The 17,104-nt window shown below is 41.6% G+C and overlaps 1 protein-coding gene across 2 annotated transcripts in view; it reads left to right on the forward strand.

Moving 5' to 3' along the window:
* LOC143764710 (NXPE family member 1-like) overlaps positions 1–17,104 on the forward strand; it is a 245,818-nt gene that overhangs the window by 194,895 nt on the left and 33,819 nt on the right. For both annotated transcript variants that reach the window (XM_077250565.1, XM_077250566.1), the window contains one exon: positions 7,728–7,943. In XM_077250565.1, the coding sequence (XP_077106680.1) occupies positions 7,728–7,943 (216 nt within the window). The remainder of the gene's footprint in view (positions 1–7,727; positions 7,944–17,104) is intronic.

The following is a 17,104-nucleotide window of genomic DNA, read 5'->3' on the forward strand; positions in this document are numbered from 1 at the left end:
GGGGTATCAGTGTACTCAGGACAAACTGGGCAATAACTATTGGGGTCAAATTTCTCCTTTTACCCTTGGGAAAATTAAAAAATTCTGGGCTAAAAAATATTTTTGAGGAAAGAAAACACATTATTTTCACGGCTCTGCGTTATAAACTTCTGTGAAGCACTTGGGGGTTCAAAGTGCTCACCACACATCTAGATTAGTTCCATGGGAGGTCTAGTTTCCAAAATGGGGTCACTTGTGGGGGAGCTCCAATGTTTAGGCACACAGGGGCTCTCTAAACGTGACATGGTGTCCGCTAATGATTGGAGCTAATTTTCCATTCAAAAAGCCAAATGGCGTGCCTTCCCTTCCGAGCCCTGCGCCCAAAAAGTGGTGTACCCCCACATATGGGGTATCATCGTACTCAGGACAAACTGAACAACAACATTTGGGGTCCAATTTCTCCTGTTACCCTTGGGAAAATAAAAAATTCCAGGCTAAAAATCATTGAGGAAAGAAAAATTATTTTTTATTTTCACAGCTCTTTTTTTTAAACTTCTGTGAAGCACCTGGGGGTTTAAAGTGCTCACCACACATCTAGATAAGTTCTTTGGGGGGTCTAGTTTCCAAAATGCGGTCACCTGTGGGGGAGCTCCAATGTTTAGGCACACAGAGGCTTTCCAAACGCGAAATGGTGTCCGCTAACGATTTGAGCTAATTTTCCATTCAAAAAGTCAAATGGCGCTCCTTCCCTTCCGAGCCTTACCATGTGCCCAAACAGTGGTTTACCCCCACATGTGAGGTATCATTGTACTCAGGAGAAATTGCTCAACAAATTTTAGGATCCATTTTATCCTGTTGCTCATGTGAAAATGAAAAAATTGAGGCTAAAAGAAATTGTGTGAAAAAAAGTACTTTTTCATTTCTACGGATCAATTTGTGAAGCACTTGAGGGTTTAAAGTGCTCACTATGCTTCTAGATAAGTTCCTTGGGGGGTCTAGTTTCCAAAATGGGGTCACTTGTGGGGGAGCTCCAATGTTTAGGCACACGGGGGCTCTCCAAACGCGACATGGTGTCCGCTAAAGATTGGAGCCAATTTTTCATTCAAAAAGTCAAATGGCGCTCCTTCCCTTCCGAGCCGTGCGCCCAAACAGTTGTTTACCTCCACATATGAGGTATCAGCGTACTCAGGACAAATTGGACAACAACGATCATGGTCCAGTTTGTCCTTTTACCCTTGGTAAAATAAAAAAAATTGTTGCTAAAAGATCATTTTTGTGACTAAAAGTTAAATGTTCATGTTTTCCTTCCATGTTGCTTCTACTGCTGTGAAACACCTGAAGGGTTAATAAACTTCTTGAATGTGGTTTTGAGCACCTTGCGGGGTGCAGTTTTTAGAATGGTGTCACTTTTGGGTATTTTCAGCCATATAGAACCCTCAAACTGACTTCAAATGTGAGGTGGTCCCTAAAAAAATGGTTTTGTAAATTTTGTTGTAAAAATGAGAAATCACTGGTCAAATTTTAACCCTTGTAACTTCCTAGCAAAAAAAAATTTTGTTTCCAAAATTGTGCTGATGTAAAGTATACATGTGGGAAATGTTATTTATTAACTATTTTGTGTCACATAACTCTGTGGTTTAACAGAATAAAAATTCAAAATGTGAAAATTGCAAAATTTTCAAAATTTTCGCCAAATTTCCATTTTTTTCACAAATAAACTCAGAAATTATGGACCTAAATTTACCACTAACATGAAGCCCAATATGTCACGAAAAAACTATCTCAGAACTGCTAGGATCCGTTGAAGCGTTCCTGAGTTATTACCTCATAAATGGACACTGGTCAGAATTGCAAAAAACAGCCAGGTCATTAAGGTCAAAATAGGCTGGGTCATGAAGGGGTTAAATGCTAAAGCTCACCTGCCAATTCTCCAGGTCATTACGAGTTCATAGACTCCAAACATGTCTAGGTTCTCTTTTATTTTAGTGGTGAAAAAAATTCCCCAAAAATCCATTTGATTTAAAAAAAAAAAAATCACCGTTTTCCGAGATCTCAGGTTGGGTGAAGGTTTATTTTTTGCGTGCCGAGCTGAGGTTTTTAACGATACCATTTTGGTGAAGATTGGATCTTTTGATCGCCTGTTATTGCATTTTAATGCAATGTCGTGGGGACCAAAAAAACATAATTCTGGTGTTTTGACTTTTTTCTCATTACGCCTTTTAACGATTAGGTTAATTCTTTTTTTATAATGATAGATCGGGCGATTCTGGACACAGCGATAAAAGTGTGTATGTTTGATTTTTTTATTGTTTTATTTTGAATGGGGCTCAAGGTGCGTGATTCAAACTTTTATTTTTTTATATTTTTACAAATATTTTTTTTTCCTTCTTGCATGCTGCAATAGTCTCCATAAGAAACTAGAAGCTGCAGCTGTCCGATCGGCTTTGCTACATACAGGCGATGATCAGATTGCCATTTGCAGCAGAAATGCTTACTCGCTATGAGCACCAACCACCGGGCGGCACTCATAGTGATCTGGTTATGACAACCACAACCATAGAGGTCTGCTGGATACCTGTGGTTGCCATGCCAACCCATCGGTGACACGCGATCACGTGATGGGTCACCAATGAGTGGGATTTCCGGCGCACATGCCAGAAGCGTGAGATTGACAACAGCATTTAACTAGTTAACAGCCGTGAGTGGATTGCGATTCCACTCGCGACTGTTGCGGGCACATGTCAGCTGTGTATATCAGCTGTCATGTGCCCAGAAAGGTGGGGGCCTCCACGCCAGAGCCCGTACCAAATAGGAGGAGTCCGACATTGGCATATATTTGTACATTTGCAACAACTAAATTACCTATTTTATAAGTAAGGAAATCACATTTGCAAAATATCTTAATTTACTTAGTATTGAGTATGAGCATCACAAGCAGCAATCCCCTCACTTACAACCTTCGCTGCTATCACTAAGTTTATTATTGTCTGTCTGAGGAATCTTCTTCCAGGCTGAATGAACTTGGGTAAATCATCAAGATCCACTGCTGGCAACTTCTGTGTAATCACATCCCTGATGTGCTCAATGGGAGACAAGCCCGGAGGAGCTGTAGACCATGGTAGCACCTTTACATCATGCAGGCTGCCCACAGTAACAAAAGCAAGATTGCCTTGCGCTGGCGTGTACTCCGGAGGACAGAGAATGAACTTCAATCCAATATTGTGGCCAGCATGCAGCCAGCGGGTAAGGAAAGGGTGAATCAAACACCCGAAAACCCCGCCCATATGACCCAAAACTGGTCCCGCCAAATTCAGGTGACAGGTTCCCTTTAATAAAACAAAAATAAAAAACAACACTATCCCTCACCTGTCCGAAGTTCTATCCCACACTGTAATCCATGCCTGGGGATAAATAGTTTTCAACCTGGACGGTGCCAAGATGTGACCATTCAGGATGGGAACCATGAGCTGCTGCAAGCAGTGAGCAATGGTGACATCATTGAGATTACCGCAGATCACTGAGGCTACGTTCCCAGCTGGGCTGAACTGCGGTAACCTCAGCACCGTGAGAAAAAGTCACTGAGTTCACCACAGTTCAGCTCAGTGAGTTCACTGTGAGAATGGTCCCATCAGCCGCGCCTCCTCTCACTGTTATTAGCAGCAGCAGTTATAGGTTGATGGAAGTAATAGTCTCATTTGCTGCTTATATCAGTTGAATATAACTCTCAACATTGTCCTCTGCTTGCGCTGATTGCCGGCAGAGCAAGGGTGAATGAGGAGAGCCATCTTTAGCATCCAGCACCAGAGACAACTTCTAACTGTACCGCTGCTTCCCAGGCGCCAGTATCTGTGGTAATGATATGGCACGTGGTTGCCACACGTATTACACACACACGGACACTAATATCTACGGTATTGGTATTTCCGGTACCGGAATTATCAGGACTTGTAAAACAGGACTTTGGCTGTACTCAAGTTAACATTTTTTTCAATCACTATGCTCATTGGACTATACATAGCACACATCTAAGGCAATTTGCTAATTTACCTGAGCTTATTTCAGTAGATACAAGCAAAATGAAGGCAGTATAATGTAAAAGGCAGTATAAAGTAGTCTACTGTTCTGAAAGAAGACAGTGCCTAGTTTCAATTGTTCTGAATTGCACATAGTTTGTGCTTATCTGTAATGCAGGTAAATTGCTGCAGACTGTTGTATCACATAAGATGCCTAGCTTCCATGACATAGTATGTATAGTTGTTGCTGCCCCATTCAATATTGTGTACAGTGTTTACTTTTAGTAAGTAAAAACTTAACAGATGCACAACCTGTCAAACAGTACCTTTGTTGCTGACTATGCAGTAGCACAGCAGACGTGTTACACGCAGCGGCCAAAATAACAAAACGCAGTGAGTGTCTGGTATCCAGTAAGCATACCCATGGCAACATAACAGTGCCTAAAACAACACTATTTTGTTCTTCCCCGTAATTAATACAGCCCTTCTGATCTGTCTGCCATACAAACATGTATCCAAAAAATAACCAATAAAAAATACACAGATAAACACAGAAAATTAAACAAAAATAGCTACAAAATATAAATTAACAAAATGACAAAAATACAAACAAAAAAATTAAATACAAAAAAATGCACAAAGTAAAAAAGCAAAAAAAATTAAAAACAAATGTTTGCAAGAACCCACACAATATAATAAATATACAAGCCAAACTGTTGAATACATAAAAACACAAAAGGTAGCAAGAAAACAACAAAAATACACAGACAAAAGCACACAGAAAGTTAAACAAAATAAGCAAAAATAAACATAGGAAAAACACAAGCAAAACAATTATGCCGGGGTCACACTACAGAGAAATACGGACGAGTGAGAGGCGCAAAAACAATGCAATGCACTCGGACCAATGTTTCTCAATGGGGCAGCTTCCATCAGCCGTATATTTCTCAGCCGTATTTGACGGGCTGAGAAAATCGCAGCATGCTGCGATTTTCAGCGTATTTCTACAAAAATACGCCAATGCAAGTCTATGGGGGCAAGAAAAATACGGATTACTCACGGACCACATGTCTGCCTTGTGAGAAATACACATCGGTGTCCTATAGAAAAGCCGGTAATTCAGTGCGGTGTACAGTAAAATCACACTGACAGGTTATAATAGAATAGATAAAATAAATGTCTACACATAGTATAGGTATATATGTGTGTGTCAGTGAGACACATATATATTTAATACAGGGCTAGTAGATAGCATAAAAGCCAGTAATTCAATTGCCAGCTTTTGCTAAGTCCTACCAAACCCAACAGGATATGAGACATGGTTTACATACAGCTCTAGGTGTTAAAATAAAGGGTTAAATCACGGAAAAAACTGGCGTGGGCTCCCACGCAATTTTCTCCTCCAGAATGGGAAAACCAGTGACTAAGGGCAGATATTAATAGCCTAAAGATGGACCATGGTTATTGCCCCCCCCTGACTAAACATCTGTAAGATGTGCCTATTCTGGCACTTATCCACTCTCTACCCACTCCCATGTAGCGGTGGGATATGGGGTAATGAGGGGTTAATGTCACCCTGCTATTGTAAGGTGACATTAAGCCTGGTTAATAATGGAGAGTAGTCAATAAGACACCTATCCATTATTAAGCCACTAGTCTGAAAGGGATAAAAAACACACACATTAAGAATAAAGGATTTTAAAAAAAGAAATAAAGACACAGGGTTTTATTATTCTTTATTGTATGCTCAATCCAACTGAAGACCCTCGTTCTCCTGAAAAAAAAATTCAAAATAAAAAAGCAACAATATCCCATACCTGTCCACCATACAGTCATGTCCCACGCTGTAAAGCCATATGAAGGGGTTTAAATGCATTTACAACCAGGAGCGCTGCTAACGCAGCTGCTCCCAGCTGTAAAAGACTGGGGAATGACTGGGGAAAGACTGTCACTGAATCTGCGCCTCCTGGTGGCATAAACTCATATGAACTGTAGCATGGGAACTTTTCTGAATATTTTCTCATGCTACAGTTCATATGAGTTTATGCCACCAGGGGGCGCAGCTTCAGTGAGGGCACCGCTAGTCCCCGATGCCACGTTACCTTCATTTCATTCATTCCCCAGTCTTTTACAGCTGGGAGCGGCTGCATTAGCAGTGATCCTGGTTGTAAATGTATGTAACCACTTCAGATGGATTTACAGCGTGGGACATGACTGTACAGTGGACAGGTATGGGATATTGTTGCTTTTTATTTTGGAGATTTTTTTCAGGAGAACGAGGGTCTTCAGTTGGATTGAGCGTACAATAAAGAAAAATAAAACCCTGTGTCTTTCTTTAATTCATTAAAATACTTTATTCTTAATGTGTGTGTTTTTTTAACCCTTTCAGACTAGTGGCTTAATAATGGATAGGTGTCTTATTGACTCCTCTCCATTATTAACCAGGCTTAATGTCACCTTACAATAGCAAGGTGACATTATTAGCCCCTTATTACCCCATATCCCACCGCTACAGGGGAGTGGGAAGAGAGGGGCTAAGTGCCAGAATAGGCGCATCTTACAGATACTTATGCCATCTAGCTCTGTATGAAATATAAATATATATATATACACACATACAGTATACATATGTGTGTTTCACATATGTAGACTGTATATATGTTTTCACGAATATTTGAGCCCATGGATCCATTATATGTCCATTTTGCAAGCCGGCAAGAAAATCTTGCCGTACGGATGACACACAGATATTTTTTGGAGAAAAAAAAAAATCGCATCCTCTCATTGAATATGGATCACTGTTCAGGAACTTTTCTGTGTATCTCAGACGTAAAAAACGGACCGTATTTCAATACGTTAGGTGTGACCCCAACCTTAAAAGCACAAAAGCACACAATATGTAGCAAAAAGAAAAAAAATATACATGTAATGACCATGGGTGGAGAGTCTCATAGAATTTGGCTCCAAGTACAATGGCCTCCTGGCCACATGAAAATTATGCTTCATTATGTCTGCAATATGTGGATCTGGCTGGTCTACAAATTAACATGTGGTCTTTATTTGGCCCTAATGGTGGAAAAGTTTAATTCATCAACATAAATCAGATAATTTTGTGTTTACTTTGAAACAATGTAGCCTGCTGATAGTGAGGTCTCACAAATGCCATTTTACGCTGTTTTTGAAGTAAAAACTTGCATGTGATTTGAAAAAAGAGAAGTTTAATTTTTCTATATATTTTTCTCCCTTTACAATACACTCCTTACATTGGCTTCTAAACTAGAGATGAGCTAATTTGCACGGGCTCCCTCTTATTCGGCAAGCTATAGCTCTTGCCAAATAAGCCGCAGAGGGACCCCGGCTTCCTGGATCGCGCCGGCTGATAAGCTGTTCGGCTCCGCAGCTGCATGTGTGGTGGCTGTGTCAGTCATGACATGCATGGAGAGCCTGTTTGTTGGGCTCTCCATGCATGTGATGTGACTGTCACACAGCCGCGTCACATTCATCTGCGGCGCCCATCAGCTGATCGGCTGGCACTATCCTGGAAGCTGGGTTTCCTCTGCAGATTATTTGGCAAGCGCTATAGCTTGCCAAATAAGAGGGAGCCCGTGCAAATTCGCTCATCTCTATTCTAAACCAATACTAAAAAGACTCCATCAAAATAGAATGTGTGATCGCACCCTCATTTTCATAAATGTAGTTGATTGTAACCAATGATTTGTAACTTTATTTCAACAGACAGTATTTCCATTAAGGAAAGATGTAAAATTGGAATGAAGCTGGAATATCCCAGTGGATATGCTATGAAAAACATGTGGTATCCAAAGGGATGCAGTATGATTGCATATGAAAACCTAGAAGAATTGGACACATGCCTACGGGGGAAGTTTATTCACATCTTTGGAGACTCAACATTAAAACAGTGGTTTCTCTACATTGAGAGCAAAATAAAAAGTAAGTTTTGCTTTTAAAGAAATAGCAACAAAATTGTGAGTGTGAATATCAAACTATAAATTTGGTAAATATTTGTGTGACTAAGAATATTTCTAGATTTCAGATACCTACAACCATTAAACTTAAAAGAGTTCTCTACCACTTTTAGGCTGCCGTCACACTAGCAGTGTTTGGTCAGTATTTTACATCAGTATTTGTAAGCCAAAACCAGGAGTTACCAATTAGAGGTAAAGTATAATAGAAACATATGCACCACTTCTGCATTTGTCACCCACTCCTGGTTTTGGCTTACAAATATTGATGTAAAATACTGACCAAATACTGCTAGTGTGACGGCAGCCTTAGATTGATGATAACTCCTTTGAATAGGTCATTGGAGATGGGCGATTCCAAATAGCAAAATTTGGGGTCTATACCGAATACCTAATGTTCGGGTATGGTCCCCAAACACAGACTATAAGATGCCTCTCCATTACTAAATCCATAGTCAGATTGTAAATAAACACACATCCAGAAAAAAAGTCCTTTATGTGAGATAAAAATACACACCATTTAACTTTTTTATTTAAACATGAAAAGCAAAGTTATACTCAACTTACGCCCATTCCATTGAAGCCCTTATCCCCTGTAAAAAAGTAGAAAATAATAAACACTGATAATGCTCACCTAATGCCCATTCCATTGAAGCTCTGGTCTCCTGTAAAATAATAATAAAAAACAACCATATCCCTCGTGTCCTAAATACTGTCTCACACCACAATCCATGTCTGATAAGTGGTTTTCAGCCTGGATGGTGCCAAGATGTGACCATCCAGGCTGAAAACCACTGGAGAATGAGCTGCTGCTAGTGCAGCATCAGTGATTAGCAGTGATGTCATCAAGTCACAGCTGCTGACTCACACTGACATCTGAGACATTGATCTTACCACCGATCAAAGGCAGTGTTTGCCGCGCTGTCATGCAGACCACTCCTATTACACTTTCAATTCTTGTTCGAGGGATTTCATCCATTCTTCCTTGGAAAATTCTTCCACTTATGTGAGATGCATGGGTCAACTTGCATGTACTACAATTTTGAGGTCTAGCATCAGATTTTCAATGATGTTCAACTCTGGGGACTGTGAGTGCCATTGTAAAACCTGCATCTTGTGCCTTTTGAGGTGGTGTACTGTGGATTTTGCATGTGTTTAGGATCATTACCTATTTGAGAAGACATTGTCTTTTCAACTTCATCTTTTTTACAGATGGTGTTACGATTGCATCAAGAATTTGTTGAAATTTCATTGAGTTCATTCTTCCTCTCAAACCATCAAATGTTCCCTGTGCCAATGGCTGCAACAGAACCCCAAAGCATGATTGATCCACCCCCATGCTTAATGGTTGTCGAGATATTCTTTTCCTTAAATTCTGTGCCCCTTTTTCTCTACTAATTCCTTTGATCATTGTGGTCAAAGAGTTCTATTTTAACCTCCTCGGCCCACAGGAACTGATTCAAAAATGCATCAGACTTGTTAAGATATTCTTTTGCATACTTTTGAATCTGACTTTTATGGTGCGGACACATTAGAGATTTTCTTCTGATCACTCTTCCATGAAGGCCATATTTGTGCAGGTGTCCCTGAACAATAGAACAATGTACTTCAACTCCAGAGTCTGCTATTTCTTTCTGAAGTTCTTTTGCAGTCAAGCGGGAGTTCTGATTTGCCCCTCTAGCAATTCTATGAGCAGCTTTCACTGAAATTTTGATTGATTTTCCAGACCTTATCTTGACTTACATTGATCCTGTTAACTGTCATTTCTTAACATTTCAAACTCCGGAAAGGGTAACTTGCAAACTCTTTGCTATTTTCTTACTGCCTTTTCCTGCTTTGTGGGCCTCCAACATTTTCATTTTTAGAGTGCTTTTTTAGAGTGCTAGGCAGGTGCTTAGAAGAACCTGTGACTTGTTTTTGGCACAAGGCTAAAGGCGGCTGGGTTTTAATAGAGCTGGAAAATTAGCATCACCTGATCATTGCTAATGATGATAATGAATAGTGATGAGTGAATTTGTTCGGAAAACGATCATCAAACATAAATTTGGCACGAATATGGCACATTCGGATTAGTGATCAGAAACCCGAGCAAAATTTTATAAAAATCGGTAAAAATTGGTAACATTCGGTAAAAGTGCAGGAAAATATTTGCATGGTCACAAAAATATTTTCAGCACTTTAGCAACGATAATGGTAGTGTATCATGAGCGTTTGGCACGTGTTTGATGAGAAGAGGGGGTTTGCCGAGCTCAGAGGCACAGCATTTTTGTAAGCACAGCAATAATTTTTTTTTTTTCATAACTGTGTGCACAATGCAGCTACCCAATCAGGGCGCAGGAGACAACCACAATGTCCTGATACAACAGCTTGTGTCATTGGCTGCTGAAATCACAAGTCCCTCTCCATATAAATAGCGGACATATTGTTTTAGCACCATTTTGACACTGTAACAGTGTAGAGAGGCTGCCACCATTAACAGCAAGATTTTAGCTACCGTATTTTCCGGCGTACAAGACGACTTTTTAACCCCTGAAAATCTTCTTAAAAGTCGGGGGTCGTCTTGTACGCCGGGAATCGCCTTGTACGCCGGGTGTATATGGTGGGTGGGGGGGGGAGTGATCCTGATGACGACGAGGGGGCGTCTCACAGGAAAGTGAGTATCCCCCATTACCTTATCATAGCGCTGCAGCATGGGGTCTCTGTGCTGGGAGCGGCGGCTGCTGTGCTGTGCTGTGGCGGCTCCTCTTCTGCAGTGTGGGGCCTCTGGTGCTGTGGGGCGGTGGCGTATCTTCATGCAGTCGGGGCTCCTCCGGCATCTCAAAGCCTAGAAGCCCCGCCGGCAACTCCATCGGTGTAATGCGCTGGCCTCCGGGAAAATGGCCGCTGCTTAGATTCAGATCTCGTGTCCCGAGATTTCGGGACGAGATCTGAATCTGAGCATGCACAGCCCCCAGCGGCCGGGCCACCGCATCGCACCTATTGAGCTGCCTCCGGGAAAATGGCCGCTGCTCAGATTCAGATCTCGTCTCCCGAGATCTCGGGACGAGATCTGAATCTGAGCAGCGGCCATTTTCCCGGAGGCCACCTGACCGCATTGTACCGATGGAGTTGCCGGCGGGGCTTCCAGGCTGAGATGCTGGAGGAGCCCCGACTGCATGAAGATACGCCGCCGCCACTGCCCCACAGCACCAGAGGCCCCACACTGCAGAAGAGGAGCCGCCACAGCACAGCAGCCGCCGCTCCCAGCACAGAGACCCCACGCTGCAGCGCTATGATAAGGTAATGGGGGATACTCACTTTCCTGTGAGACGCCCCCTCGTCCTCATCAGGATCACTCCCCCCCCCCCAAAAGGCACATATTCACCGGCCCTATAAGACGACATACGGTGTATAAGAAGACCCCCAACTTTTAAGAAGATTTTATTTTTTAACTGGTAAAGTTGGGGGGTCGTCTTATACGCCCAGTCGTCTTATACGCCGGAAAATACGGTAGTTAGTTAGGCGGTTGTATATCAGTCAGATAGTGTAGCTAGATAGTGTCCAGTGTGGCTGTAAAATTTACCTTCCGGAAGTTTTTTGGGGGGCCATTACTGAGGTCCACAGACAAAGCCAGCAGGGGATGTGTTGTGCATTGCTACTATTGTGCTTCGTGTATGAGTATAGCACTCTAATTAATATTTTTTCACTAGGCAAATGTGAAAAAGCCTGCTGTATCCCACATTTTAGCTACTTAGGTGGTTGTATATCAGTCAGATAGTGTAGCGAGCTACTGTCCAGTGTGGCTGCTAAATTTACCTTCCAGCATTTTTTTTTTTTTTTTTTTTAGACATTACTGAGGTCCACAAAGAAAGCCAGCAGGGCAAGTGTTGTGCACTGCTTCAATTGTGCTCCATGCAGGAGTATAGCATTCTAATTCACATGTAGCTGGTGAAAAAATATTAAACAGCCTGCTGTATACCACTTTGTCATTTAGTGCTGTGGTGATATAAAACCGTCTGCAGACAAAAAAGTTATATATTTTTTCTGCTGCTAAATGTGAAACAGCCTGCTGTATCCCATGTTCCAAACAAACAAGAAAAGAGACTATGCATATAGGGCGCACACCCAGAATACAATTAAGTTGAAAAAATACAAACAATTTATTAATGAGGAAGACAGAAAACACCAATAAAAACATATTAAAATACAACCAACACACCAATGGTCCTATATAGAGTAAATATATGGAGACAGCTAAAGATACAATAATATATGGTGAGTCACGCCACCAACACACTGCTGGTACTTTCGTAAATGTAAGATACAAAGACGTAGCATAAATAGCACAACACATATGCACAAAAGGTGACTTATGTGCACAATGGCTTATGTGCACAGAGCAAGGTAGCAGGTAAACTCTGGGCGTCCCCAGAGTACCATATAGTGCAGGAGTGCCCCTATATAAATGAAAAGGCTAATGCTAGCAAGGGGGCCTCAATAAGCCTACTAAATTGCAGCAAGAGAAGATAAGTGTAAATCCCCTCAAAAAAAACAAAAACAAAAAGGATTTGTGAGTTTAAATACCAAAAATAGTCCCTATAAAAGGCAACGCTACCAGTATCACAGAGGGACGAGCCTGTTAAAGTGATATAGGTAGCATATAAGATAAACTCGCCAACTCAAACCATCACAGTGGAAGGAAAAAGGGCAGACCAATGTCAGAGAAATAAGCCAAAAGACTAAATATGAGGGAACATCACCGTATCAGGCAGTCCAGAGTGTGGCATCAGCCATCATACAGTCAGAAGAGAATGGTCCCAGGACCCAAGTAGTGTGGGGAAAGCCCCACGCGTATCGTTGCAGGATGCAGTTTCATCAGGGGAAGTGACGGGGGAGGGGGTCAAGACGTCTTAAGTAGTGGTCAGGTTGGTCCAGATTAACGACAGGTGGGAAAGAAAAAAAAAAAAAAAGGGAGAGCAGAGTGTTCGGCTCCACAATAAGGCGCAGATACAAGAAACACAAGTGCCTCCTTTTGGCATCGCGTGTACACAGAGTACAATACCCTATAACACAATATGGCACAAGCGTAAAAAGCAACAAAATAGACGCTAAATATAGGTGCCAACATGCCAAAGCCCCAACTATATTTGCTGATCTAAAGGGAACAAATTAAAATATGCAAAATATGCATAGTATGCAAAAAGCGGAACCATGTAGAATATTGCTCAATGATTTGCTTGTATTGCAGACATATAATAAAGAGAAATTCATTCAAGGAAAATATCAGCAGATGTAAGAAACTGTGGAAACTATGACCATGGCCCACACTTAGGCTCACAATATCTTTAGCTGTCTCCATATATTTACTCTGTATAGGACCATTGGTGTGTTGGTTGTATTTTAATATGATTTTATTGGTGTTTTCTGTCTTCCTCATTAATAAATAATTTTTTGTATTTTTTCAACTTAATTGTATTCTGGGTGTGCGCCCTATATGCATAGTCTCTTTTCTTGTTTGTTTGGTATATGCTGCTGCTATGCATTGAGCTGCACCCCTTATTATACTTACCTTATAGGTCGCAATTGGCTCCTCGCGCATTGGCAGTGCTCCCTAGCTCTCCCTCTTCCTTTGCATGCTGTATCCCATGTTGTCATTTTATGGCGGTGATAAGAACCTGTCTGCAGATGTAGGACACATTAAAAAAAAATTATAATCTTTCAGTTGCAAAAAGTTAGGCAACCTGCCGTATCACACTTTGCTATTTGATTGGGTTGAAATTAAGCTGTAGAGGCCTGATCCATAAGCCACAAAAAGTCTTCTGCTATTAACATCATATAGTAAAGGACATGACTTTAAAAAAGTTTGTAGCATCTAGTGTGTTAAAGAGGCCTGATCCATAGGCCACAAAAAAGTCTTCTGTTATTAACATCATACAGTAAGGGACCTGACTTTAAGGCCATGTGCACACGTTCAGGATTTTTCGCGTTTTTTTCGCGTTTTTTCGCTATAAAAACGTGATAAAAACGCGAAAAAAACGCTAACCTATGCCTCCTATTATTTACAGTGTATTCCGCATTTTTTGTGCAAATCGCGGAAAAAAAAGCAACATGTTCATTAAAAATGCGGAATTGCGGGGATTCCGCACACCTAGGAGTCCATTGATCTGCTTACTTCCCGCACGGGGCTGTGCACATCATGCGGGAAGTAAGCAGATTATGTGCGGTTGGTACCCAGGGTGGAGGAGAGGAGACTCTCCTCCACGGACTGGGCACCATATAATTGGTCAAAAAAAAAAGAATTAAAATAAAAAATAGTCATATACTCACCTTCGATGTCCCCGGAGTGTTCCTGCCTCTCACCGCTGCATGCTGCCGCTTCTGTTCCTATAGATGGTGTGGTTCATGACCTGCGATGACGTCACTGTCTTGTGATTGGTCGCGTGACCGCTCATGTGACCGCTCGCGACCAATCACAAGCCGTGACGTCACCGAAGGTCCTGAACCACACCGGCATCTATAGGAACGGAGGCTGCAGAGGGTGAGTATAACCATTTTTTTATTTTTTTTATTATTTTTAAACATTCTATCTTTTACTATAGATGCTGCATAAGCAGCATCTATAGTAAAAAGTTGGTCACACTTGTCAAACACTATGTTTGACAAGTGTGACCAACCTGTCAGTCAGTTTTCCAAGCGATGCTACAGATCGCTTGGAAAACTTTAGCATTCTGCAAGCTAATTACGCTTGCAAAATGCTAAAAAAAAGCGAAAAAAAACCGCAAAAAAAAAAATGCAGATTTCTTGCAGAAAATTTCCGGTTTTCTTCAGGAAATTTCTGCAAGAAATCCGGACGTGTGCACATACCCTAAAGTAGTTTGTAGCATCTAGTGTGTTAAAGAGGCCTGATCCATAGGTCCTCGCCCCTCTGTATCAGTCTGTAATTGTTAGCTTGGTTACTGTAAGTGATATCTGTAATTTGTATGTAACCCCTTCTCATGTACAGCACCATGGAATCAATGGTGCTATATAAATAAATAATAATAATAATAGGCCACAAAAAATCTTCTGTTAATTAGCGTCTTACATAGTGATGGGTGAGCACTATAATGCTCGGGTCGAGCAAATTGGAATACTCGGGTACTCGGCCAGAACAGCGAGCTCAATGTAAGTCTATGGGAGACCCGAGTATTTTTACCGCGATCCCCCCCGGGTCCTTTTTAAGGTCTAAAAATGTCTGAAAATGATGGAAACACTGCTCAAATGACACAGGAACCTGACTCCTAGTTCACAGCCTTAATCATTTTTTTCCGAGATTCATGCCATTTTTCCCGGTGCCACAAAAAACACATAAAAACGAAACCAAAACAGGTTTTGCTTGGAAGTATGTCAAGGTACATCCTTTGCAGGTTAATGACTTTCCAGTAAGGCCAAATATTTCACCCCAGACCAAAAATTTCCTCCCCCACTTAGGCTTAGTTCAGACGCTGCGTTTTTGAAGCGTTTTTCAACTTTAACATTGCTTTCAAACTCTGCAAATGCATTCACTGGGAAATGTCATGTGGTGTGTGACACATAAGCAGACCCATCTTGTTTCATTTACGAAGGAGGGACTCTTAAAGTCACAGAGCCTATTTTTACTGGTGCATCAGGCGGCATTAATCTTCAGGGCCATTGTTAAACAGTGCGTCTCCTAAGCTGTTGTAGCCTATGCTGTGAGTGGATGGGCTGCCAAGAATTACAACGCACGCACCACAATACCCCTGCCATAAGATGTCCAGGGGGGACTCCTGAAAAAGTGTTGCATTGAATTCAAGGCCTGCCCTGCTACTAATTCCTGTGCATCCCAATAAGCCTTTGAACTCACATACTGGATGGGCCCAGGAAAATACACTTTACAATATGCATTTTGTGCTCCATACTCCTTTGTTTTATACATTGGCGGCAAGGACAGCCCTGCTGCATAGTCAGTCATATGCACCCCATTAGGCCTTGGAACCCACATACTGGATGGGCCCAGGAAAATTCACTCGTATTTTTAATATGGTTCCCTCTTTGCACAATTATTTACAGGAGAATTTTGCAATTTTATTGGACATGTTTTTAACACTAAGGTTCAGATACGGCTTTAAAAAAGGCAAATGCTTGCAATACAAGGCAATTTTATTGCAAACTACAAAATTCAAGGAATAGTATGATTGAATAGAGTGAGTGCGTACACTTTTGTATGTGTTAACATACACAGGTTAATAAGTACATATAAGGATTAAATAAATATAGTGATTACGATATATGAAGATTAACTACATACAGTATAGTTAGATCATCACCGATAGGCTTTTAAACATCATCCGTCTGGAATATCAGAGAAGCAACACCAAGACAGAAAACCCCTGGGAGATTACCTACACTGCATGGGCATCCCTAATTATGCAGGTATCAACACACTACATGAACAGGTACCCCAGTTTTGGCATCTGTCTTAGTCATGTTTCTCTGATCTTATATAGTGAATAACACTATGTAGTAAGGGTACCGTCACACAGTGCCATTTTCATCGCTACGACGGCACGATCCGTGACGTCGCAGCGTCGTATGATTATCGCTCCAGCGTCGTAGACTGCGGTCACACTTTGCAATCACGGCGCTGGAGCGATGCCGAAGTCCCCCGTTACGATATCGCAGTGTCTGACACGCAGCAGCGATCAGGGACCCTGCTGAGAATCGTACGTCGTAGCAGATCGTTTGGAACTTTCTTTCGTCGCTTGATCACCCGCTGACATTGCTGGATCGTTGTGTGTGACACCGATCCAGCGATGTGTTCGCTTGTAACCAAGGTAAACATCGGGTAACTAAGCGCAGGGCCTCAGCAAGGGGACTAAATAAAAGAGTATCCATTTTTTCAAAAAATTCGGCCACAGACACCACTTAAGTGGCATCAATTTTGCCAGAGTTTTTTTAAAACGGTTGGTGAGGTGATTTTCAAAAATCATCAAGCTTTTAGTCTCCCTAAGATGACACAGGGGTAGAAAAGTCCTTGCGGATCCAGGATTTGTTCATCTTGATGAACGTTAGTCTGTCTACATTGGCACTGGACAGCCACGTGCGCTTATCTATCAGCACACCACCAGCAGTGCTGAACACACGTTCCGA

The sequence above is a fragment of the Ranitomeya variabilis genome, chromosome 4, assembly GCF_051348905.1.
Source record: "Ranitomeya variabilis isolate aRanVar5 chromosome 4, aRanVar5.hap1, whole genome shotgun sequence".
In the NCBI taxonomy this organism is placed as follows: Eukaryota; Metazoa; Chordata; class Amphibia; order Anura; family Dendrobatidae; genus Ranitomeya; species Ranitomeya variabilis.